Source organism: Miniopterus schreibersii (assembly GCF_964146895.1).
Source record: "Miniopterus schreibersii genome assembly, chromosome: 3".
NCBI classification, from domain to species: domain Eukaryota; kingdom Metazoa; phylum Chordata; class Mammalia; order Chiroptera; family Miniopteridae; genus Miniopterus; species Miniopterus schreibersii.
Genome location: NC_138103.1, coordinates 97,699,625 through 97,726,966, shown reverse-complemented (window position 1 = coordinate 97,726,966; position 27,342 = coordinate 97,699,625). Strand labels below are relative to the sequence as shown.

Sequence of the window (27,342 nt, the reverse complement as noted above, 5' to 3'; positions counted from 1 at the left end):
AGCAACACAAACAACAAACTGGAGGTTAGTCACAGCCCTTGGGAGACCACAGAGGTGTCTAGGCTCTAGCCTGCTGGCCCGCTGTACAGTGTTGCTAAATTCAGAACGGTGCTGAAATAGTAAGCATGGGCCCCGAATGCCCCAAAATAATGACAGCTGACAAAAAGGTGTGTTCCAGTGTCCGCAGGGCCAACGCTCCTGAGATCGTCCACGGTTTTCAGTCTGAAAGGCATCCTGTGTGAGAATGGGGGAGTGCCCTCCCCCCGCAGGTGCATGCCGCCTGGTGGAAGGGGACCGGCGCAGGCCCTGGGAGCGAGGCTGCCTCTGCCCTTCCTGTTTTCACTCCTGCATCTCACGGCAAAACCTTGTTGTACTTTTACCGGTACCCTGTTTTTCACTGCCTGCCCTCTCTCAGTTAAACCAGGCTTGGGAAGCCAGACCAAAGGACGGGCGCAGGAAATGATTGAATCAGAAAATCAGGAGGCTATTTCTCTTTTGCTTTTCACTTCAATGAAAACCCCCACTTCTGAAAAACTCTGTTTTCATCTTTGTTTCTCTTCCCACTGCTTATGGCTGCCTAGAGAGACAAACAGCGCTTACCTTTGCAAACACTGGCACTTTTAAACGGAAGCCACCCGTAATCGGTGCCAAATGAATACTAATCCTCTGACCGTCTCAGACTGAGTTTTTACATGTTAAGTGAAAGGACAGGCTTGCTTTCGTTGACGAGGTGAGTGTCGTAGCAGCAGGTGCCTTTCTGATCTCGCTGCTCTTAGGTGGATGGAAAAATGATGGGTTCTCTGAATACAAGACAGAAACCATGACAAGGCCACTACGGGCAGCGTGAGCCCCGGGAGAGGGCTGCTGCGTTGCTCTGTTTCGAGGGAGCTCCTCTGTGCTCCGCCCCTGCCCCTGAGGCACCTAGCACTCTGGCTCTCATCTGTACACTGAGCTCTTCCATTTCCAGCAGTGCCTGCCGCTGGCATCTGGGGCGCACTGTTCCTCGCTATTGAGCAGGGCTGTCCTGCCAAGTGGAGGAATTTCAGCCCCCTTGACCTCTAGCCACTGAAAGGCCAGCATTGCTCACTAGCCATTGCAGCAAAGAAAAACCCCACCCCCAATTCCGAAGGCTTCCTTGGAAGCTGGTCCTGCCTCACCCCATTTGGGACCACAACAGGTGCACCCGAGGTGCCTTTCCGCCCAGCATCACACAGGGAGTGGACAAGAAGAGCGTGGGGCCGTTACGAACCTGCAGTTAAAAACCTCTCAGAAACGTCCTGCACAGCAGAGCACCTGCGTGTAAGAGGCACGCTAACAGTTCCGGGCATGAGGGAATTACAGGGTGCCCATTCCGCGTACTCTCGCAGCAGCTCGTCACCCTTCTCTCTCAACCTCTAGAAGAAGGCAGAGGGTTTTTCCCAATGAGGTCAAAAGAAGCCCCTAGCTAGTTACAACCACCAAGCAGCCCCACCCTCCAAACCCTGTGAGCTGTTCTCATCTCAGCCCAGTTTCAACTCAATCTAGCCCAGCCCTCAGCTGTCAGGGTCCTCAATCAAGTGGGCCTTTGCCAATCTCTGTGTCAGAGCCGTCTACAGGAGCTGTGATATTCTCCCTACCCCACCAGCTGGGTCCCTTCCTTGATGAGTTTTGGATTCTCCATCAATGTAGTGTCTGCCTGAGTGAGTCTCCACTCTGCGCGCTCTTCCCACCCCACAACCCCCTGCCCTTCCCCAGCTCAGAGATGTGACCATCAACAATTCCCTTCCCTTCTGGGGAGTTAATTATTAATCTTGCTCACCCCAGAATCATCTCAGCGTGCACGTGCACACACATGCACACATGCACACATGTGTAGAGCCCGCAAACATACAGCCATGACTTTGGGGAGATCTTAAGGTTCTCCTCTTCACACACACACACACACACACACACACACACACCTGGGAAAACTGTTTCTGTCTGGGGGAAGGATTCTGCCTACCTATGTTTGCTCTTGGTCTATTAATTGTTGATTTTCTGTTTTGCCTTGTCTCTCCTTAGCTGCTGCTTTCATCTTAGAGAGTAACATGCACCTTTTTGATATTTTATCATTGAGGTGCTGAAAAAACTTACAAAAGGAAGCTGTTTATCTTTTCAGGATTTTGAAACAGGTGAGAGAGAGAGCTGTTTTTGGTTTCATGGGATGGTGGAAAGAATACACTTGACTAAGGAAAACAGGGTTCTAGTTCCTGGATCTCAAGATTTGAAGATTTTAAGCCTTATGTTCTTTAGTGAATCACTAAACTTATCCAGACTTCAGATTTCTTATGTTTAATCAGAAGAGAGACCGTTTTTAAAGAGTTATCCTATGTTCTGTCACTCCTAAGGCACAGCGATGCTCTCATTGTTTCAAAGTCCTATGCAGGAGCGGGAAGACAGCTTCATAAGAGTCCACAGGTTTATTTATACCAAATTATATGAGAGTCACTGGGACAGTGAATTCACAGGAACTTTCATTCCCATGGCTTTGTGGTTTTGTCTTTAGGAGCAGAGATTCTAATTCCTTGGCAATTTGCTCCATAAGTCGTCAAAAGGGACTCTCGCCCTCTGGTGAATCCACCTTGCCTGGGTCTGTTCCCTTTCTAGGTAGAAAACTGGTTGCCAGCATTCCGCAAGCGGTTCATTAAAGATCGCTCCTGATCACTTGGTCTGCTTTTTTACAGTCTTTTCCATCTGCCATCTTCTCAAGTCATCTTCTGATTCTCCCCATTGCCTTTCATCACCCTTCACCCCCTCTTGTCATTTCCCCTTCCACCCAGTTACGAAATGGGCAGTGCTGTGGCATTTTAATGAGGCTTTTCCCATTTCCTAGCCACGGGGTCCTCTCCCTGCAACTGTGGCTGGATCATATGAGGTTTGGTTCCTGTAGAAAGGGCAAGAAAGGACTTTTGAAGAGTGAAGTACTAACCAAAAGTGTCAGCTAGTCCATGGTATAATATAATTGAGGGTCAAAAATAAACAAGTTGTGCTTTAAGACTGAACAAAGAAGATTGTGACACTCATACAGGGTGGGGCAAAAGTAGGTTTACAGTTGTAAGTACTTGAAACAAAGAGATTATTCTTGTATTATTATTTATAATTACTGTATTATTTTCCATACTTTTGCCCCACCCTGTACATTTCAGGCAAGAAGTTGCACAGCTTAGTAGCCTGACGACTACTTCAAGTTACCTGTCTCTTCACAGCCATCTCTTCACAACATTTTTATGTTGACCTCCAAATATGACCAGGTGTCTACTACTTACTCTATACCAGTTATTCTCAAACTTTAGTGTGCAGCAGAATCACCCAGAAGGCTTATTAAAACAAGATCGCTGGCACTGGCCGGTTTGGCTCAGTTGGTTGGGCATCGACCCGTGCACCGAAAGGTTGCTGGTTTGATTCCTGGTCAGGGCACATACCGGGGTTTTGGGCTCGATTCCCAGTAGGAGGCAGCCAATCAATGTTTCATTCTCACATCGATGTTTCTCTCTCTCCCTCTCCCTTCCTCTCTCTCTAAAACCAAAAAAGTGTGTGTGTGTGTGTGTGTATATATATATATATATATATATATATATATATATATATTAAAATTGCTAGGCCCCAGCCCCAGAGTTTCTAATTCAGTAGACCTGGGATGGGGCCTGAGAAGTTGAATTTCTGATAAGTTCTCAGGTGATGCTGATGCTGCTGGTGCTAGATTTATACTTCAAGACCTACTGTCTGATAGGATAATAGACAGAAGTGAATAAATACTATCTCCAGGTTATTTTAAAATTTTTTTTAAGCATTCAGCTTAAAACATCTTTTTATACCTTAAGCTAAACCTTTTACTAGATCAGTAATGCCAGTGTTAACTGACTGGAGTTTCACTGTTTCATTTAAAGGAGAAGAAAAAAAAAAATCAGTGTTTCTCAAAGTGTGGTTCGTAGGCCACGAGCATCAGAACTCCCCAGGACTGTAAGCAAGAACCCAGACCTCTGAGCCCCAGCCAGAGCGTCGGAATCAGAATCTCTAAAGCTGGGTTTCTAGAACCTGTGTATTAAATACATGCAAGTGATCCTTATGCACCCTAGACTGTGCAAACTACTGCCAGAGACCCACGTTTGATAATCAGCCTAATAACAGTGTCTGCAGAGGTGACTATTTAATAAGAGTCTAAAATATGATTCTTTTCCAGACCTAGGAGTCCTATTTCACTTGAGGTGCCTAAAATATAAAGTACCATTTTATCTTTTAAATAACAATGTTATAAAAATTAATATTTTATCTATGATATAAGGGTACCTTAAAAGCTTTTCTATGATTGCTGTACATAGTTGATTTTTCCCCATGATGTACTAAATTTTTTTGTCACTAAGTAGTTATACTTTTTTTCTATTTAATATCATTCTAGTTAGTTCTCTCTTACTAAGGATTCTTTAAATATGAGTCTTGTCTTCTAAAGCAACAGTAGGTCCTTCACCAAGGTGTTATCAGCAATCTGAGCTAAGTGTGCACTTTGGTGTAGTCCTACCAAAGACTGCATTGGAGGTTTGGTCAAAATGAGCACTGAGACACAGCTTGTAGGTGTCAGAGTTTACCAAGGTAAGTATAAGTGATACAATTTTAGCAAAGCCTACCAGAAGAAACCAGGCTGAGGGATCTTAGGGAGCATAGCTTCTCATTTTTCCCCAGTTCCTCAAGATAATTTTGGGTTGGTGTTCACTATATGTTGCTTGTTTATAATGAAATCTTGGCCCATGTGGAAAGTCCATCGTGGGGATTTACCAAGCCTTGTATCTTCCCCCAAGCACAGTTTATCATTTCCAACATCACTATCTTTCATGGTTGTAAAATCTGCATTTCGCAATTCATATCGGATCTAATATTGTTTTATGTACAATTTCTTACTAGGCCACTAGCACTATCTTGCTTCACTATCCACAAATTATCTAATAATGATTAACTATTAGATATGTATGGGCACATTGCAACTAAGTAACAATATTCAGTTAATGGACAAGGTCAGCAGTAACCTACAAGGTCAAGGGGACTTGACTAACAGTCTGACCAACTCCAAAGTACATTGTCTTAACTGATACTCTACACTGACTGACTAACTTGAACTCTGTCTCTTTCCTGGCTGACCTTTCTGGATGAACTTTGACCAGCCCAATTCATATCTACCCAGAATACTTAGTTTGGGGCTTATGTTTCTGACTGTCCCTGCTCTTTTATTGCTAAATATTTCCTTTCTTTCAGCCAGTCTGTGATTTAAATTTTAATTAAATTTAGACCCAGTGAATTTTTGTGTTAGATGACTTCTTATTCCAATTCCAAGACTAATATTAAATGTCATCCTTTCTACTAATTATAGGGCTTCAGCTTATATTCTTTATGTTCATTCCTTGTGTTCAGTGCCCTGTAACATTCAATTTCACTATGTACTAAAATAATGATAATCCTTAGTGTGAATATTAATGATAAACATAAATTATATAATAGATTCTCTATGATGTTTAATCTTTGCTGTTGATCTAAAAGAGGCAAGATCCAGGAGGGTTTGACATTTCATATTTTTCAAGCAGAAGGTAATTTATTTATTTATTTATGTGGCCATTCAACAAATATTTAGTGAGTGACAACTATGTGTTTATGCTTGGAAATATTGCAATGAGAACAATATATGTGGTTTTTGCTCTCATAGAACGTACCTCTTAACTGGAGGAGCAGATAATACAGAAGTAAATGTATAAATGAGTTCAGAGAATGCTGAATGCTGTGAATAAAGAACAGAATGACGCAGTAGAGTGATTGAAGAGGTGGCAGGCAAGGTGAAGCTGTTTTAAATGAGGCCAACAGTGACGACCTCCCTGAGAAGATGATACTTAAGCAGATGCGCAAATGGCGGGAAGGCCCAGCTCTACAGTGATATAGGACGGGAAAGTCTGGGCAGAGAGCAGTAAGCACAGATCCCTTAGGTGAGGACCAGCTCGATGTGGTCACACGCAGCAAGGCCTCGAGCGGCCGGAATAGCGTCGGTGCGGGGCAGGGTTCAGGGAGGGGCTGCAGGAGTGGGCGCTGTCCCAGAAGGTACTCTGGAGTCTGTGACAGGTGACAGGAAGCTGCTGATGTTGGAGCCATTATGAAGAAGAGCGTTACTTTCTGGGTCACACTGTAGGACTGCTCCTTGACTGCTGTCCAGAGCCTAAGGTGGGCAGATAACAGGCGGAAAGACCAGAGAGCAGGCTTTGGGTGAGAAATGCCGCGGCTTGGACCAGGGCAGAGCAGTGCGAGGGAGGGAAGGACATGAATTTGGAACACGTTCCGCAGGCAGCATGGATGGGAGCTGCTCATGTACTGGGTGTAGGGAGCTGGGGAAAACAAAACAGGAATCAGGAGGAGCGGTTGTTAATATTTATTCCTGAGATGTTAAGTTCACCAATTCACTGGTATGTGTGGACTTTATACAGGATTAGATGCACAGTGTAACAGAAGGTGATGATATTTTAATTTGTATAATATAGAGATAGGGTTTATGAGTTAGATTCAGGAACTGTAAGAGTTGGTATTGTTTGGCTGGTGTGAATCATTAAGCAAAGCATGCAGACGAGATAAATGAGGTGGAGAATCTTCATTTCAGCTGGTAAACCTGACTGAGCTGTACACAGTCAGGACAGTGTGTTTGAATCTGAGGTCTTTGGATATTATCAGAGATTCTAAATATCCCACACAAATTTTTAAATTGTATTTTCAGTCCAGTAAAAATTTAAAAAATTAACATAAGCTTATATTTACACTAATCTAATTGTCATTAAAGTACTGCTTTCTTTGCCTTAGAAGAATGAAAAAATACGTGAAGGCCAAACAATGTCCCAATGAACTATAAAAGCAAAGGTTTCACAGTAATTGAAAACAGAAATGTCGTGGGAAATGGAATTACAACATGGGACACAGTAACATAGTAATGCCCAACTACAGAGAAACATTCCTAATTAGAAACTGTAATTAAGAATAAAATATGAATATGGGCTTAAAAATGGATTTACTCAAAGTTTTATCAGCACCTTAAGAAAATTATACAAGTACACTTAATTTGACTAAATTTTCCGTCGCTAAGGAATCTGTAATAAAGGGAGGGAATGGATGTTTATGGAGTGTCTACTGTGAGCTAGGTACTTGTAATAAGCACTTTTGTTAACTGGCATAATTATCAAAACATTATTGTGAAGTAGAATTTTTATCATTTTACAGATTAAACAAGGGCTCAGAAAGATTAAGTGATTGTGCCGGCAAAATTGAAAAATGATTTTCAAAAGGTCCAGTGGTAAAGAGCATATGAGGAGGCAGTCCTCCCCAAGTCCACACGGATAAGGCCCCACAGGAGGACGATTTCACAGAACCTCTGTGAACAGAAGTGTGCAAACCCTTCATCTCAGCAACCTACTCGTAGATATCTGTTCTAGAAATCTACTGCGACACGTATACAGAGAAGCGTGTAAGCAGATGCTCATGGCCACACTGTTAGTAGTCAAGGGGGAAAGACAAGCCATGGAATATCCCCAAGACTCTGCCACGCCACAGAGAATGAGATGAGCTCGGTATATGTAAATACAAAATTCCTCGGACAGGAATATTTAGGTTTTTAATCAGATATTTCTATGCATACATACAGAGGTGAGTAGATTTGTAGAAAACGTTCAGCAAAGATAAACAGAGGTTGCCCCTGGGAAGGAGAGGGTCACAGGGAGTGAGAAGTCCTGTGAAATTTTACTGATCTGTGTTGTAAGACTTTTTTTCAGCAATAATTAGTATATCATTTGGGTGATTAAAAATGCTTTTTTTGTTTTCAAGAAAAGAAGGAAGAGGGCGAAACCTAAGATCGCAACTCTAGCAGGAGCTCCCTTTTGGTTTTCAGGTTTTGTCGTCTGGGCCGCCTCTTCTTCTGTGTCTTTCTCTTCTCAAGGCCTTGATTTACCATATGACGCCTCTGTGCTGTCTCTTGACCCGGGGTCCCTCCTTTCTTGTTCCTATGTGATCTTTCGAAAATAGCAGAACAGCAGCAGTCATCGTCACAGAAGTGCAAACACTGACTGACCTGATGCCTTCTCTTAACCCCGTCTGCCCACACAGCTGTGCTTCTGGCAGCTGTGCTGGGCTGTGGTCACTGCCTGCCCAGGGATTCTTCCCCGGGAGTCTCCCCGGGAACATCTGTCCGGCCCCGAGGAAGCCCTCACTTCTTGTGGGCAGTTCTGGTTCTCTTTCCTCAACTCATTGTGACTCTCTGCCTGATCGAATGAAGGTCTAATGAAGTTCTAATTTACTTTATAGTTTTAGCAGGAAAAAGAAATGGCTTTCTGGATGAACCTATGATTAGGCAATTTCCCTTAATAAACTTTTTCTTCATGGCCAACTTCCCCTTCCTTAACTTCAAAAATGTGTCGCTCACAAAGTAATATAGCCCATAAATGTGTTTTGTTTGGTGTGCAGAGTTTTCTGGGTGTGTGATTTTTTTAATTTTTGTTTTGTTTACATAGTGGTCAACATTCAAAAATGGAAAGATTTTGTGGAAAAATCTAGACTTGTTTTTCATGTTTACAGTGGCTGGAGCCCTGTAGTCCCCACCCCCCATTGAGACAGGGCATTAATCTCCTGCTCCCTGGTCACATTCTCAGCTCAGGGCACAAAGGCAGGTTCCTGCCTGGCTTCCATGGACACTTGAATTTGGCGCATTTACTTGCCCAACTTCTGAGCTGTGTTATTGTCTGTGTAGCATCTATGTTTACTCCTCCTGTGCTCATTGATGCTTTATTTCTGGGTTATGTTCATTTTATTTAAAAGTATTCATTCACCCCACACAGTCACCATTCCTCCAACACATGGACCAGTTCATCTAGGATGTTTCTAAAACTTGAGTTCTAGTACTTTCTTTCCTCCCATATAACTTACTAGTATACTTTATTTCTTTTTATTTTTTTAATTTTTTTAAATATGTCTTTATTGATTTCAGAGAGAGGAAGGGAGAGGGAGAGGGAGAGAGAAACATCAGTGATGAGGGAGTCATTGATCGGCTGCCTCCTGCACGCGAGCCCCCAACCCTGGCATGTGGCCTGACCGGGAATCGAACCATGATCTCCTGGATCCTAGATTGAAGCTCAACCACTGGGCCACGCCCCGCTGAGCTTATTTAAAAGTATTGTATACTTTTAAAACAACTGGCATTTGAAGAAAAGAAATTCAGTTACCTTCTGCCCAATTATGCTCTATCATGGAGCAAGAAAGAGGCACTCTGTAAGCTCTAAGCATCTGACCAAGAAAATGTTTCCTATACACTGACTTTTTTTCTTTTAAAATAATAACTAAACATTTTTTTTAAAGGATTCAAAAGTCAGGAATTGTCTGTCAAATTACTGCCTAATTTAGTTTCATGTTACTTTATGAATTGAAAATAACTAAAATCATTCATAAAAACAATTTGCATTTCATTGCTACATGTAATTATGCAAATAATTATATAGACAACAAATGGAGAGCCAACAGTTATTGGGTTTTGAAAAATATTCGGAGACATTGAAGGCTCAAGTTGGGTCTGAGGTGGGGAAGCGTAAGGCCACGATCAAAGCCTTTCTCTCCATAGTTTCCTCTGATTGATCCAGCGTATTTGATTTTATCTCTCTTCGTCGCCTTCATCCTAATTTCTGCTTTTATTATCTATGTCAAAACTGACGTTTCAGTATGACTTTTTTTTTCCATTTTGACGGACTCTTCTAAGCTAACCAACATTCTCTTGGCAGCTTGCTTTCAAAGCAAAGAGTTTCTTACTAATATAGTTACAGTGCTTTGTTTTCAACTAAATTAGTTCTCAAAATTTCCCACCCACTATGGGTTTACAAATCCTTTGAAGATAAAGACAGATGGCTTTGAATTTGGGCAAGGAAAATTTCTGTAAAACTAGATTTTCTAAACCAGTGACCCAGAGGTTTCAAGTTCTTACCTTTGAAGGCTGCTGAGGATCTTCTGGAAACTTTTAAGACACTTTGACATAGATATATGCCTATATTATAAATAATATTCTGTATCAGATCAAATGCCTGTTATAAAAGAGACAATGTTCATTTTTTCAGCTACTTAACTAAAGAGGATACTGTACCTCTAACATTCTGTATAAAGGAGACACACACACACACACACACACACACAAATAGAATGTCATAAATGTCTGAAAAGATCCTTACTCACTTGTAAACATAGAAATGCAAGTTGAAATGTCATATCAATTTTTTACCCGTCAGAATTGTTTAAACTACAAAAGTATGATTATGCACAATGTCGGTGAGGTTATGGTAATCCAGGCATTCACCTCTTGTGCTGGAAGACACACAAATCTCACCAAATGGCATTATTCACCAAAATATTTTAATGTTTGGTTCTTTTGACCTACCAATTCCACTTTCCTGAGTTTATTCTAGAGATATATTTACACTTATGGTCAAAGGAATAAGTATAATTTTATAATTGTGATTGTCTAATAATCCAAAAATATAAACCTATAAGAAACAACCTACAGTCCCTCAAAAGGTTAAGCATGGAGTTACCTAGCAATTCTACTCTGGGCATATATCCAAGAAAAATGAAAACTTATGTCTATACAGCGACTGGAACATGAATGTTCATACCAGCGTTTATTTATAATAGCTAAAAAGTGGGAACTACTCAAAGGTCCACCAGCTGATGAATGGATACATAGATGTGTATCCATACAATAGGCTATAATTCAGCCATAAAAAAAACAGTAACCGATATCTGCTACAACGTGATTGAACTGCAAATACAACTAAGTGAAAGAAACCAGTCGCTAAAGGCTGCATATTGTATGATTCTATTAATAAGAAATGTCTACAACAGACAAATCTATAGAGACCAAAAGTAGATTAGTGGTTGCCTAAGGCTGGGGAAAGGGGACAGAGATAGAGAGTAACTGTTGACAGGTACAGGGTTTATTTTCATGGTGATTCGTATGTTCAAAAGTTGGGTTACAGTGATGGTTCCATAATTGTAAATATACTACCAATGAATTGTGTACTTTCAACCAGTGTATTTATGTAAGTTATATTTTGATAAAGTTATTAAATAATAATCTAAATTTCCATCAGTGATGAGACTGGCCAAATACATTACGGTAAATCCATGTAGTCGAGAGCTCCATGGCTATGAAAAAAAAACCTGATCATCCTATTTGTGAGAATATAAAACAATCTCTTTTCAAAATTAAGAAAACGAAGTACAGAATAATGTATGGACTATGGTCCCATTTGTGTAAAAAAAAAAAAAATGGATGAAAAATTTCTTGCAAGATGTGTAAGAGACTGATAACAGTTGTCTTTGGGGATCAGGACCAGGATATGGGATCTAGATACAAGGTTTTCTTTTCAGTATTCCCTCTTTTATTAAATGTTTTACTGTGCCTATATTTATTTTGTAACAAAATATTTTAAAATGGTTTTATCTAAAGGAAAAAGGAAGCCCAAGTCAATACAGCAGTAAATGCCTACTATGTGCGGTAGATGCCAAGCGTTGACAGTGCAGAGCTGCTTTCAGAGGTCACCGTCTAACCAGGGCGAAAATGAATAAATAAATGAAAAAGTGGTGTATGGGAATTTTAAAGCAAACAAAATCAGTGTAAGCAGCCACGTGCGCGTGCTCTGTGCACAGCTGGAGGAAAGCTGTGCGAGCAGCGCCAGGCCGCGTGCTGTCCACACGGAGGGAGGCGGGCCACCGCGCCACGCTGAACTGAAAGGGCCCATGCTTTTCGGAGCCTGCTTTCTACACGTGGTCAGATGCGCGGCAGTTAGCAGGTTGTCTCAGGCACAAGTGGCAGTTTAGAGAAATAAATGTTTAAGTTATTAAAAGTCTGATTATCTCAGTCTCTCCACAGAGATGGGTAAATGTGCCCTCAGAGGCTTCATAAGGGCTGTTCCATGGAGAACACAGTTCTAGGTTCTGGGATGATTCATAAGTAGAACACCTATCAGATGCTGGGCAGGCGCACATATTATTTATAATTCTCATAGTCACCCTGCAAGTTAGGAGCCAGTAGTCCCATTTCAACAGGCAGGGTGTATAAAACCCAGAGAAGCAAAGTAAACGCCCGGTATCCTACAGCTAGTACTGGATGGGATTAGGAGTCGAACCCAGGTCTGAATGACACCGGAACAAGTGTTCTTTCCATCAATCTGTGCTGCTTCCCACGTTGAAACTTGCTCCTGGTGCGTTTAGGAATCAAGAAAGTGAGAGTAATGTTTGTTTTGGTACGTAATGGGTACCAAAAAGTTAAAGTTAAACTTCCCTGATTCTTAATTCATTCTAAAATATTCTAACGGAACCAGTATTAGGCGTGACTGGTTTGAGAAAAAGGGTTGGTTTTTTGGTTGGGTGGGTTCTTTTACAGCTGAGGTGGGTAGACTCCAATGTATTAGTGATGCAGCCAGGCCAAGGAACAGCTAAGAAGCATAGCAACATTTAAGAGCTAGAATGTGTCAGTTGCTTCTGCCTGGAAGTGGACACTGTGACATGACCATTTCACAGATGAAAAACTGAAGACCTAGAGAAGTCAAGCAACTTACTCAAGGTCCCAAGTTGAGTAATAACCAATTGAAGGTTCGCGTAAGAGTGGTAGAGTCTGAGTTCACACCTGGGCTTCTCTGTCGTTCTTCACCCTGCCGTGAAGCCACCGAGCACAGCGAAGACACAGACGTGGCAAATACGGACTTTGGTGCTAAGAACTTGGCTCTGAAGGGAAAAAGAAAAGGCAGCTCATAGCTAGAGTGCGGGACAAGGCTAAGAGGAGATACTGTGTTTCTTTAAAGTAGAGGAGATCAGACCATACTTAAGATGGAAAGCGAATCTTAAAGAATGAAACACACAGTTGAGAGCATACAGTAAGTGCTCAATAAATGCTTCTTGCTTGATGCAAAGGAAGGAGTTCATAGTTCGTGGCACAGGGTCTACAAGGAAGTGGACACCGATAAGAACCAAGAATGCCAGTTGGTATTGGTAGCAAAGAATGACATTTTCCCAGAGAATCAGGGGGAAAGGAAACAGGGAGAGCAAGACATAGGGAGGTTTTGAACCATCCATTATAGCAAATGAGATAAGATCTCTGTGAGACTGGCCCTGAGGAAGCCCATGTGCAGCGAGGTGGAGGTGAGCGAGAGGTTTTTCCCCATTTGGATGGCCAATAGCTATGTCCTACCGTGACCCAGGGAACTTCGAAGACTATATTCCGAGTTGCCAATTCCATGGCTAAATCCTGGGGCCAGGCACAGAGTAATTCCCAAAGAATAAATAACCATATAAATGACTTCGAAATAGTTTAAGTCAGGGTAACTTGGATAATTGTATTCGCAGCCCCTCTTTGTGTGCTCGTCTTTCGTGTTCATACAATGCTCAGACTTTGCAAGCTGCCTTCATGCACGTCAGCTCTTCTGATCCTCAAACCCCCGCGAAGTGGTTGCAATCGTATTACAGCCATTAGACAGAAGGAAAAACTAAGTCATGTGGAGGTTAACTGATTTGCCAAAGACAGAGTGCTCTTGGTGAGAGAGCTGGTGATAAAAATCAAAGTCTTCTAATGCCTCCCCTAATTCTAAGACATCTCAACCAAGCCAGGGTTAGAAACGCCTGGCCTAGGGTCAGGGTTTTATGGCATTTGCGGTCAACATGATGCAATGTGTTTGGTTTCGTGAAGGAATCCACAGTTTAAGAAGGAGCTGGAGAGTCACAGTTCTAGATGCTCCTTAGAGGTCTGGGTCACAAAGGCTATAGGTACCTTCTTAGTCAAAAGTCATAAGTGTCAGAATCTATGGTGCAGACTTTCCGAATCCTCATAGACCTTTGTGTTACAAGAGTATTGGGACAATATCTAGAACCAGTATGTGGTTTGCAGAAAAATCTAAAGTGCAAAGCTTGTGAAATAATGCAGTTTCCTTTTTCTATGAGTATACTAGCACTTTTATTGCATCTTCATTAATCATCCCTGCTCCCCGCTCCTTCTTTTCTCTTTCCCCAATTCAGTTTTTCTGTTTATACAGTTTTAGATGCTGACAAACTGCCATCACTGTGGGGAGTCTGTGTTTCAGTGACTCTGGAGCCACCCTCAGGGCTGGGCCAGATAACTCCTGGGTACCGCTGACTCATAGAGGGCCCCTCCTAGTCGTTTCCTCCCCATAAAATGACCTTGGAGTTCCACCCATCCGGTGGGCCTGAGCCGAGGCATATGGCTTATGCAAAGCCTCTTCTGAGCCTCCAAATTAAAGAAGATGAAGGTTAGAACCAGAGGCTGTTAACTTTCCAGATTCTTGAAAGTGGTTTTCCTGTCTACAAGGTTCTGCAATTTCTTTCCCTGTCGGTCCCAACCCACCTCATTGTTTTTTCTGTAACCATTGTGAACTGTTCCCTAATACAAGTACAGTCAGTTCTCTTTTATTTTTGCCATTAGTCTCATTTTTATTATCATTAAGAATTTTATTATTAAAATCATTACATCTGTTGTGAAAGTTCAAATGTTACAGCAAAATGGAAGTCAAGCTCCCACTAACATTTTTAGCAAAATGCCCAGCATCTCCTTGGAGGGGTTCAGAACAATTCTCCCCAAAATGTGCCACTTAGGCATGGGGATTATTTTGAGCTGAAGGCAATCAAGACCTACAGAATCACGAGAAACTTCTACCTCCCCCTTAAAGAATTTAAATTAGGGGCCTTGCTCACAATAAGAGCTATCACCAGAAATAACTTTTTATGGCCTGTCTGTAAGGCAGAGAAAATTTGTAGTTGCTGAACATTTCTTCTCACCATCCTGTGACCTTCCTCCTCTCAGAAGCCCTGAGGTGCCCTACCTCATCCTCAGCTCAGAATGTCATATATCGACCTCATCTCTGAACCCCTTGTGTATGTGGGGCTCCCATACATACGTATGTAATGAAATTCGGTTACTTTCTCCTGTTAATCTATTTTGTGCAGATTTTCTTATTAGATCAGCTAATAGAACTTTGAACGGTGGAGGAAAACTTCTTCCTCCCCCACATGAACTTTTGAGCTACTGTTAAAATGCCCAAGAATACAGTTCCTGAATGTGACTTGGGATGAGAGTGGGCAGTAGGTGGCAAGTTTACCTGAGTGGTTAACTGCCGCCGAGTCACCTGCACTGCCCAGGAGACCAGCTCTGCTCACTGCTGCGGGGCTCAGATCCCTGCACAGTTCTGTCATTTTTGAGGAAAGAATTTCAAATGGTCTTTTCAGATCCAGTATTTTAAAGTCAGGGGCAATATACCCCTTGAGCCTTGGAGGGTAAGACCCATAAGTAGACCAGTTTGGGGTATTATGTCTCAATTTTATATCCCTAATTCTTGATGCCAACTAAACTCTAAACTCGTTGTTTCCTGTTATTTATTTCATATCTTCTAAGTTTTTTTTTATGACTTTATTTCAAATTCCTCAATTGTATTCCTTGAGATATTTTTTTCCTGCCAGCTCATATCAGTCATTTATCTTTGAGGACCCATTTTCCACTAGCTCCTAAGTGTTTACTTTCCTGCTATCTGGTTTCCAAAATCAAATTATGATATAAATGATAAATTCAACATTCAGAACACCTGTATGTGTGACTATCTGCTTCAGAATTACTTTACCTTCTCCAGAGCCAGCTCTGCCCTGCCTGAAACGGAAGTCTTCCGAAAGTGCACCGCAAGGAAAGAGGCCCATTGGAAAAGCTGGGCTTACACTCAGATCTTAGGAAAGCAATGTTAATGTGTCCATTTGAACTTACCAATAATTTCCATTTCATTACTTTGAGGAGCAGAGAGGGAAAAGACACCATAAGAAATTGATGTGGGGTCAAATCCTGGCTGAGTTTGCCCCCCACTTCTGTTGCTTACACCTCCCTGAATGTGAATAGTTTTCTTAACTATCGAATGGAAACTAAATAATTACATATACCCCATAGGGTTATTATAAAGATTAAATAAGATTATATATGTGAAATTCCTAGAATGGTGCCTGGCAAAAAGGGTAATTGTTTTATGTTACTGTCATTAATCTCAGGAATTTCCTATAGACTTAAAGTTTCTGTTTCCTTTTTACTTATTTTATTATAATCCACCCCCTCTTTCCAACACAACACATTAGGCTTCAGCTTTTGAGAATTCCAGTATTACTAATTATATTTTGGTGTACTTTAAAAAGTCCAGATTGAGATTTTAGAGCCAGTCATTTTACATTAATGTAAGCCTGTTTGTTTTTTCCTCCCTGAAATACTAAGGTGCTTTTTCTTAGAATTATTTTGTATGCATGCAAATATATTCCTTGTAGTATTTGAAAGTGACCACAGATTTTTTGCCAAGCAAATGTTTTGCTGCTAAATACTAGTGGAGCATAGGGAGAATTTAGCATATGTTCTCCCAAGCTTGATGAGGAATGGGGCACTTCAATTAGTTCAGAGCCTCATTAAGCCTTCCAAATTATCTCTAACAATTTTCCAAAGGTAATTTATTTAAAAATCCAACCAGTCCCTCTGCATTGCTCAGCACTGCTTTCCTCTGGCTCCGCTGCTCTCTCAGGCAAGCTCTCCCCTGGTGGGGGCCAGGTGGCTGCCAGCAGTTCCAGAGGGACCTCTTGGAGTCCCCAGTCCAGTGGAAAAGCAAGCACACTCTTTCCAGGCAGCTCCAGTTATTGGAATTAGGGAAGGGAGAGTAGATACAAGCAGAGCGGCAAGGGCCCACCGCAGATGCCCACTCAGAATGTCTCATGAGTTTACGTAAAGATGAAAAAGCATGTGGGCTTGGGGTTAAGTCAGTTTTTAGTGTTTCCAATTCCCCAAACCTTGTCTATAATTTCTCACCTCCAGCCCTTAGGTTACTCTCATATGGTAACACCTCCTGCTTGTCAAATTTTGTTTCCATAAAAAGATGTCACAAATGGCTAGTAAACATTTTCTCCTTCTATTTGCACATGGTTAATAACATCCCCTCACAGTAGCTGTTCTTTTCATGTACAGTTTTCAAATCACTAATGAATCTATCAAACCACATTATTTATAAATTAAAATAACAAGATACCATTTTCATCTGTCAAATCTAATAGATTTTAAATGTTTATTCCATGATAAAAGAGGCATTTCAAATCAGTAAGTAATAGCTTATTAGATTTGGTACATGATTTAAGAAACACAATAACAATAAAAACCATAAAATTAGATGTCAATGTCATGCCTTACTCCAAAATAAATTACTAAGAGTTTTAAGGAGTTACATGTAAATAAATAAACACCAGAGAAGTAGGAGAAAAGGGAAGGTAAATAATTATATGTTCTCAGGGTGGGAAAGACTTTTTTCAGCATAACTCTAGTGATAGAAATTACACACAAAAGAATTGATTCATTGATTTAGAGAATAAGCAGTAAGTTCTATATATCAAAAAAGTGAACTTTACTTATGACAAAACTGAAATGGACAAAATATTTATAATAAAAATATAATCAGTTAGAAATTTTTCTATATCAGAAAAATTATAATTCTTCCTACCTCAACTCCCGCAAAAATAACTGCCAAAGAGATGCACTATTCCTGAGAGAACTGCACCCCACAGGGGGTGTCTCCCCTGTCAGGAGCACAGGGCCTGAGCAATTTGTAAAGCTCCAAGAGGACTGCAATAGTGAGGAGAGAGGGTAATATTTTTAATAATTACCATAAATGAAAAACTTTGGAAAGAGGCAGAAATATCTAAAAGGAATTAGGAAGCTTTTTGTATAATATGCCATTGAAAAGCCTGCCATTGACTCGTTAAGGAAATTTACAGTAAAGTACTATATTTTCTTTAAAGCTTTCGAAGATTTTTAAGGCTTCATTGCTTATGGTAAAGTTTGGGGGTTGTTTGTTTTGGTTTTGGTTTGTTCGGTTGGTTGGTTGGCTGGTTTTGTTACAGACAAGCAGAGGCAGGAAGCAAAGCGACCGATGATTCTATTTAGTTTGTCCATGTGAGAAGCGAAACAATTAAGATTCTTAATAAAGAGGTTTTATAAACCAATAAGAAAAAGCAAGTACTATTTTTGAAATAGGCAAAGGATTTGAATAGATATTACCATTGAAATGAAAAATGGTTATAAAGGTGAAAAAATGACCTCACTAGTGCTCAGATATGTGAAATTAAAATATTTTTCAAGAGGTCACCTCCTTTCCTTTTCAAAAACCGCCCCCAAACAAGGATACAAAACACAAACTCCACATTCAGGAAAAGCAGGCAACGGCCCTAATTCCTGAGCATGACACATGAAACCAGAAAGTGCAGGGGGGACAGACAAACAGGGCGAGCGGAGATGCAGGACGAGCGACTCGATCCGTCAGGTGGCCAACGGAGCCTGGACATTTTTCAGATAAAAGCAATGGTATGCTGGTAAATGTTGAACAGGTTCTCCCGGAAAGGCTGTGGTATGTGTGTTATGTACACATATGTACATGTAATAAATTTTATTGAGATAAAGGATGTATAACACACAAATACAAATAATAAAATATGCAATACTTTTTACTGAAAATTCCATTTAGCCAGTTGTTGATTTTTACATCTGTAGCCAGCCCATGGTTGCAGTTAATGATGGAGCATAGCTCCAGCTTGAATGTTGATATTTTCACTTACGTTAACACGACGAACGTGTAACAACAAAGATGCGTGTCGGGACTCCACTCCCTCCCCAGTGATTGAGTGCCTACTTGCTGAGTTGGATAATAGTTTTCAAATACTAGGAAAATATTTCCTCAATGGTTTATACTATTCACAATGTAGTATCTACAGAAATGACACACTTTTAAGTTTCTTCTGCATGATCAGCATTTTCTCTATTCTTTTCTTAAACCTAAGAATCAACAAAACAATAAATCAAGCCCAAATTTGCAGTTCTTGTTGGTTTCCATGAGGAAAATACTCCCATCGTGTCCAAGTTGAATATATCATAGTATCTGTGTGTTGTATCTCCACTGAATGTGGAGTTGGGAAGAGATGTCAGTAGTACATTATTATATTATACATCTTCAATAGAGTTTCCTCAAGAAAATTAAACGTAGAACTACCATTTGACCTAGCAGTCCTAACTTCTGAGTAGACATCCAAAGGAAACAAAGTCATTATCTCAAAGAGATAGCTGCACTTCCATGCTCGTAGCAGCTTTATTCACAACAGCCAAGGCATGGAAACAGCCTAGATTTCCCTCAACACATGAATGGATAAAGAAGATACAGTAAATATATGCAGTGGAATATTATTCAGCCATTAAAAATGGAAATCCTGTTACTCGTGACAACATGGATGAATCTGGAGGGCATTATACTAAGTAAAACCAGCCAGAAAGAGAAAGAAAAATGCTGCAAGGTATCAGTTATGTATAATCTTAAGAAAAAGTCGAACTCATAGAAACAGAGTAGAAAAGTGGACACCACGGGCTAGGGGTGGTGGCAAGAGGGACAAATAGGTAAAAGACTACAAATGTTCAGCTATAATATATATGAAATCTGAGTGCCTAACATTTGACATGGTGTCCCTAGTTAATAACACTGTATAATTGAAATTTGCTTAAAGAGTAGACTGTAAATGTTCTCCCCCCCCCAAAAGATAAACCTGTGAGGTGGTGGATGTTAATTAATTCCATGGAGGGAATCCTTAAACCATATATAAGTATATAAAATTATCATGTTGCACCCTTCAATATCTTACCATTTTATTTGTTAATTATGCCTCATTAAGGCTGAAAAAATAAAAGAAACTGAACATTAAAAATGCCATGTCCCATGGTACTTAGAATATTAGACCCTAAAGAATTAATTCAACTGGGGATGCAATTCTTACATTTTTATGTTTTAAATTCTCATTTCTGCATCCTTCGAATAACCACTTCTTGCATTTTAAGGACTTGTCTTAATTCCTGGTATTGTTTTGCTTTGTAGGTACGGGCAAAGGCCAAACGCCTTACTCGGCAACTTCCCTACCACCGCCGCCACCACCCCATCCGGCCAGCCAGCCGCCGTTGCCAGCTTCTCACCCAGCCCCGCCGCCAGTCCCAAGTCTACCTCCCAGAAACATTAAACCTCCTCTAGATCTGAAGTAAGTAGAATTACCCTGTCGTCTCTTTGTCAGTCTCTTGCCATAGATTTCCAAGCTGCGCTTGGCCGAATGTTCAGGGTTCCGCGGTAAGCTGGCGGGCCACAGAGGTGGGCAGCTAGCGGGGTAAGAGCGTAAGCAGGAAGCTCTCAGACCTCCAGACCCTTGAGCAACTCGTTGACCTGCTTTTACAGTGGTTTTCCCCTTCAGCGTTCATTGCAAGACCATTTCTCCTGCCATTTTTAAAGCTCTGAAGCATTCTTCAGGTCAGCACCACTGTCATCTCCTTCCCCATCAACACCATCATCACCAACACCGCCACTATCATATTTTACTGACAACCTGTGATGTGCTAGGCATTTTACATTTATAATCCCTATAATCTTCAGGAATGACTAGTGCTAGCACCATTTCACAGAGGAGGAAATGGAACTCTACAGAAGCTAAATAGCTTCTCCAAGGTCACACAAGAATAGAGTAGAAATTCGAGCCAAGGTCAGTCTGAGTCCAAAGTAAAGCAGGTTTTCTCTCATCCTTCAGATTGTGGGCTGTTTTAAAAACCTAGGAAACTTTTATTCAAGCTTAAATTTTCTTAGCTGGTACTTTTTAGAAGTGTCAAAACTACATGGGTTGCTATGGATGGGCTCTTTACCCGTGATTTACCCCCAGAACAGCTGGTTGAGGAAAAGGCAAGTGGAAAATTGGAATAGAATGAAATGTTTCAGAAAAAAAAGAAATTTTCAGACAGTGGGTAGCAAGCATGGGTCCTCATGGCAAGTGAGGCTAGATTTTCCCTTTCTTCTAGAAAATTGCTTTTCCTGATTCTCCTTTTCCACAAATAAGTAATATCCCCGAATATTTAGCTGAAGTTTGTTTTTCCTTCACTTCAGTCTCCTACAAGATTGAATTTCTTTGCATTTAAAATCTTAATATCCGTAATTCATCATATAATCGAACCTGTTAGTAATAATATCTGGTTGACAGCTTTCTTGAAATGTTGATGATTACAATTTAGGGCAGGGGTTGAAAACATGCTAGTCATGGGTAGCTTCCAATATGTTTCACTCTATTATGCTTTGGGAAGGATTTAAAGGCAGCAACCAGAAGGTGTTAGAGCAGATAAGTGGCTATTATCTTCTCTATGGCCTACGTTGTACATTTAGGTTAAGTGCATACACTTCCCAACAGTTGAGTTTATAATTTCTAATTTAAAGCCTCTAACACCCCACGATATCCAGCCACCAAATAAGAGAGGAAGCCATCTATCTGCCTATGAACATATAAATGCTAAGTGAATATTAGTTTAATTGAAATAACTAATTAACATGTGTTCTTAAATACACCTCATGTGTGTATTTATTTTCTATGTGATAAATTGTTTTCTGTGTAAATTGTTTTTCTTTCACATGTATTGATCCTGTTTCCTTTTCTTAATTTCTTTCCTACTTTGATACATTAATCCACTCGATTTTCAACTTAGCACTTTTGAATTTTATGATGTGACCCCATCGCAGCTGCTGGCTTCAAGTCAGGCTTCTGGACCCTGTGTAATTCTAGTGAGAGGTTGTGTTAAATACCCTGAACACGAATTCCTGAACATTTACAAGACATGAAGACTGATACGTAATATTTTGATCAAAGAAATGTGAGGAGAAGGAGTATCTGGCACTACTCCTGCTGTTGGGGATCCCTGAGACCACCCCTATGTTTGATGAGTTACCGAAAGGCCTCATAGGCCTCACGACACAATGGTGCTGATGGTTAAGGTTTATCACGGTCACACTCTGCTCCTGAGGCTGAGCAGACACACTGCGAGTGCTGCTTCCTCCGGCTATGAAAACGCAATGCATGTGCGATGCCGCTTCCCCAGAAAGCCTATCAGAGACGGGTGTTTACTGAGAGCTAGTCACACAGACACCTGCTACCTAGCAACGACCCAAGTACCAGACTTCCAGAAGCAAAGCAGATGTTCATCTTAAGTTACATTGTTTATACAGTCCAGGCGAGGCAAAGCGCTCTTACAATCAGGCAACTTTTCATATCAATATAGAGAATTTTTCAGAAGCTGTGTTTCCAGATACAAGCCAAGGGCCAACCTTGGTAACAGATTCTTCTAAAAATAGCAGTTGCAGGCTTGCTGTATTCATCTACTCCCTAGAATCCATTACGATAAGGTGGGGAGTAAAAAGTTGTAGAAGAAAGAAAGTACTTAGAAAACAGTCCTGTAGCCTGCAGGACTACTTCATAAGGATGCTGGTCAGTTTCCCAGCTCTGCAGGGAATTGTTGCCAAGTTAAAAAGGGCCCGCCAACCAGCCTCAAATTCTTATTTGACGAAAACAATAGCAAAAACCACCAATTGTAATAAACTTCACCTCAGCCCTGTTTACATCTTATTAAGGACTTCTAATTAGAAAGTCTGATTATCTGAGGATTGCCAGCTCCACAAAATAATACTCTCGAAAGATGGAAAGAAACAAGAGTCTTAGATGTTATATTGCCTAGACAAACTGTAATTGGAGCATCTGAAAGCTGTCAGATGGAGAGAACAGAGGGAATGAAAGCTAAAGGACATCTATAAGATAATATTTTTTAAAAAGTAAAATTGTAGTATATAGTGAAAACTTCGAGGCTCTCATGGGCAAGCTCAAGTAAATTCCAAAATGAAGTAATATCTGGGTTAGAAACTTTCCCCCAAGTAGAGGAAGCTAGATAAGACACAAGAGGAAATGAAAGCAATGGGTCTTGATAGTCTGGCTCAAATTTTTGTATTTAATGTGTGAGGGAAATTTACGGGATGGTCTTTAAGTAAAATTGTGAAATAAGGGTGTTCCTGTGCTTTTCTCACATCACACCTGGGTGTCTCCCAGGTGTGCCCTCTGCAGGCCTACAAGTGCCATTCCTCCCCTTTCCAATCAGTGGCCACTTTCGGGTCAAGAGCTAATTATTTGACATTCACTCAACGACTATTTTTTAAACCACTACTTTGTGCCTTTGTAATAAGAGTTCAGGAAGCAGTGAACAAAACAAAGACCTCTGCCCACATAAAACAGGGCAAGAGATCAAAGGAATAAACATAATTACCTGGTAAAGGATACAGTATGTTGGGAAACGTTGAGTGCCATGGGAGAAAATAGCGCAGGGTTGGGTGGTGTAATGTGAGAGTGGGACGAGGTACAGTGTGTTGCAACCTTAAACAGAGGTGAGGGTAGCTTCCTTTATAGGAAGGTACCCTGGAGTGGGCTCAACGAAGTGAGGGCGTTAGACATGCAGATATCTGGAGGAAAATCGTTCCAGGCAGAAAAAACAGACAGAATAAAGACCTAGAGTGTTCAAAGACTATGAAGGCGGTAACGGGCTGGAGTAGAGCAAGGGAAGAGCTAGCAGAAAAAGGCTCGGCTCATGCAGAGATCGTGGCTCTTACCGTAAATGAAGGGGGCCACTGAAGGAGGGTGAGCAGTGATGCTTTCTGACTCGTGCTTTATCGAGATTACCTTAACAGAGCCTGAAGGAGACAGCAGGCAAGGGTTGAAGCAGGGAAAGTAGTTGGGTGGATGTTGCAGAAATACAGGCAAGACATAGAGGGGGCTCCCACGAGGGTGGAGGGTGGTGGCAGTGAGGGAGTGAAAGGTGTGCAGGTTCTGGATATATTTTGAAACAGAATTTGGATTCGGGATGTGAAGGAAAAAGAAGATGGAAGATCGCTCCCAGGTCTTTGGCCTGAGGAACACTGAGGATGATGTTTCCCTCAACTGAAATGGGAGAGGCTGCAGGGGAATGAGCTTGGAGTGGGGAAGGTCAGGAGGCCGTGACTATGTGAAGCTTGAGGTGTGTCTTAAACATCCAAGTGGAGGTGTGGAGGACACAATTTGGTATAAGAGGCGGCGAGTTTGGGAGAGAGTTCTGGTTTGAAAATATAAATTTGAGAGTCATAGTGTTATAGGCAGTGGGAATGGCCCCAGGTGTCTGACTGGTGGGGTCAGAGCAGACCTGGGTTCAGCAACCTCGGTACTTGAGTCCTGGCTAGGAAAGAATTCAGAGCCAAGGGTCCAACTATAAGAGAACACTTATTAGTAAAAATCCAGAGGTAGAAGAAGTAATTCCTGGAAGAAATGGGCTGAGGAAACAAGTTACAGAGGTAAAGGAAGGGCCTTGGAGCTTGGGAGTGAGGAAACTGATGGTAACTCGCTGCGGGTAGGAGAAAGGGGAATCAGAAGGGAAAGAGAAAGGGGAAGGTGCTGTTGTGCTCTGGGGAGGGAGCGTGCACTGGGTCCTGTGTCCTAACCAGGGGTGGGGAACCTTTTTTCTGCCAATGGCCATTTGGATATTTAGAACCACATTCACAGGCCATACAAAATTATCAACTTAAAAATTAGCCTGCTATATTTGGTCAAATATGCTTCTCTTTGGTGAGGCCTTGGCATGGCCAGACCAAATGATTTTGAGATTATACATATATGTATAATCCACCCCAAGGGTTTTAAGGGTGGAAATTTTAGGGGAGGTCCCAGGGGAAGATTTCGTTATAATACTCAGCAGCTTTCCAGTGTGTCCTTTCAAGGTCTAGGTCTCCACTGATTGATTTGTCGGCACCTGGGCAGGAGGGTCATTATCCAATGCAGCTGGTCCTGAGGTCAGCTGTGGCTGGTTTTGCTGCTTTTCTGGGCCCGGAGCTGAAATATAACTGGGGCCTAGGTGTTATCTCTGGGGAGGAAAGGTCAGGGGGTCCAAACCGCTTGACCAGAGATACGCTAAGGGCAGAAAGGCCACCCTGGGGGCAAGGTCCCACCCAACAATTGTCCTTTGCTAGGCACCTGGAGCTTTCCACCCTGATGACCTTCTGTACCTGGCCCATTGTCCTTGCTCTCTCATGTCTGTCTAACTGCCTATCACAATAAACATATATTCCACACTTAGAGTTGAGACTGTTAAGATTCCCAAGGAAGTGAGGTTAACTAGAGAGAAGAAATGAGCCCTGGGGCACTCCAACTCCCCCGTGCCCGCCCAGATAGTATCACCAGGAGCAAGCAGCCATTGGCTGTGTCAGAGGTTGTGAGGGCCACTTAGCGAGCTCTGTGGAGGTGAGTGTGGATGGAAGTTTCTGCAGTAGTGGGGACACAAGCCTGACTGAAATAACTTTTAAGAGCAAGAAAGGAAATGGAAAGCTCAATACAGACAGCCCGTTACGGGAGAAAAGGGAAGCAACTGGGACTAGAGCAGCTGGGGCTGGGGCCCAGGTGCGGGCCAGGCTTTCCGAAGGAATAATGGACTAGTAAGGTTTGCAGTTGTCCCCAGGGTGTAGCATCTGCCTTGCCTAAGGCAAGAAAACAAATCTCTCTTTGGGACCCAGGAAGGCCTTTCAGGAGACAGGGTGGCCTCGATCACCTGCCTACTCCCCAGAAGTCACTTATAATTATATCATTCAGGCTAGGGTGGCGTGAGAATGGAAAAGATTGGAGGCAGGTAAAAATGAGAAACATAAATAGCTTTAAAAATAAAGTAGTGGAGGCCAGAGTTGTAATATGTTTTAAATTGTATTGTTTCTCCACCTAGTGGTCAGAAATCAGCTTGTTATATTTTCTGCTATTTTTCTCAGACATTTGGAGAGGAACTGAAATGGATCAAAAAAAGCCTCTTTCTCATTATTAGTGTTCAAATCGACATCTTCAGTGTAACATGCTTTTTGTGCTATTTTTTAAATTAATTATCATTTTAACAGTATGACTAATTGTTCATTTGAACATAGAACCAATGGTTGAATATTTTGGTATACAAGACAAATAACATGGTTATTAATAGCCATGAGACAGGAAAAGTGAGGTAATGAGAAAGAACACATAATGGGAAATGACCAAGGTTGGAAAGGAAAGGTTAAACAGTTCTTTTCCCTGAGGTCATCATAGTCAGGTTAAGGTTTGTTTGGGGGTTTGTTTGGTTTTTTTGTGGGGGTTTTTTCGGCTCTATATTTTGACGAAAAGTAAGAATTTACCATTATAACCTTTAAAGCATTACAAATGCTTTAAGCTCTCCCCAATTTGAGACTGGCCACATCAGTGGTGCACTGCCATTGAGGTAGCTGACTTCATCTGGAGAGCAGTGACTTCAACAAGTCAGAGTTTTATGATTCCTCATGCACTGGGTGTAATATAGGAAGACACGGTCCAAAGGAAGACTCACGGGATTATCATTCAGTGACAGCAGGCACAGAATGAAGTTTTATGGGTCACTTAGATTTCCTCCTTTTTGAAACAACAACAACAAGCAAACGGACAATGAAGAGTGAAAGCCATGATTAGCAAATAAAGTTTAAGGTCAACAGCTTTACATCTTTGAAAGTCAGGAAATAGAACTCTAATACCTTCCAAAAATGACAGTGATAATGAGGGTCATAACAGAGCTTTACTTTCGCTGTTTAATTCCACTTGCTACAGCCTAACAAGGACTCTGCTGAAAGACCTTCCTGACTAGACCTACTATTATCACAACCGCTAAGCATCCTTTCCTTCCCCACTACTCATGCCCTCTGGTTGGTTTTCTATGACTTGGGCTGTGACTAGTCCATTGTTTGCCTCTGTGTCTCTGCGGAGCTGTCCTCCATGCCCGGAGCACTGCTGAGCCATTGGTGACACACTGATCTGGATTTATTCATGACACTCACCTCGGTCTCCGCACTCCCCCTCTTACTCGCTGGCATTCCTGTTCTTATTGCTGTGCCTTATTTGTTGAACATTTCCATGTTATACATTTGTGAATTCAAACCTATATAAAATAAACCAAGACTTATATGCTACAGTGTTGGGTCCATGAATAAACGTGTGCATGCAGATGTTATCTGCAGGTAATAAATGGTTCACATAACGTGTACACACATAAGTATGGATGGGATATGCAGATGGCCTTCGCTTTGCTGGTATGTCTTATTTACCCAAGTGTTTTAGCAAGTAAACTACAGCCTGGCAGTATTTTTCACTTCATATTCATCTTCATAAATGACAATAAATAATTCACCTAAGTGGGGAAACTTGTCTCTGCCAAGGGCCATTTGGATACTTATAATACTGACTATAAGTGATATAATCTTATTTTTATGTTAGAAAGATCACGTTGGCAGCCGTGAGGAGGGGCTGCAAGGGGGGAGAAGAGGAAAAGCATTGTCATTGATAGAAGGTGGCCCAGATGGCCAGTACAAGAGTCCACAGTAG

At 41.5% G+C, this 27,342-nt stretch overlaps 1 protein-coding gene across 3 annotated transcripts in view; it reads left to right on the top strand.

Moving 5' to 3' along the window:
* The window catches only part of FYB1 (FYN binding protein 1), a 132,099-nt gene that overhangs the window by 70,139 nt on the left and 34,618 nt on the right, over positions 1 to 27,342 (top strand). For all 3 annotated transcript variants that reach the window (XM_081131267.1, XM_081131265.1, XM_081131266.1), the window contains exon 3: positions 19,989 to 20,145. In XM_081131267.1, coding sequence (XP_080987393.1) covers positions 19,989 to 20,145 — 157 coding nt within the window. The remainder of the gene's footprint in view (positions 1 to 19,988; positions 20,146 to 27,342) is intronic.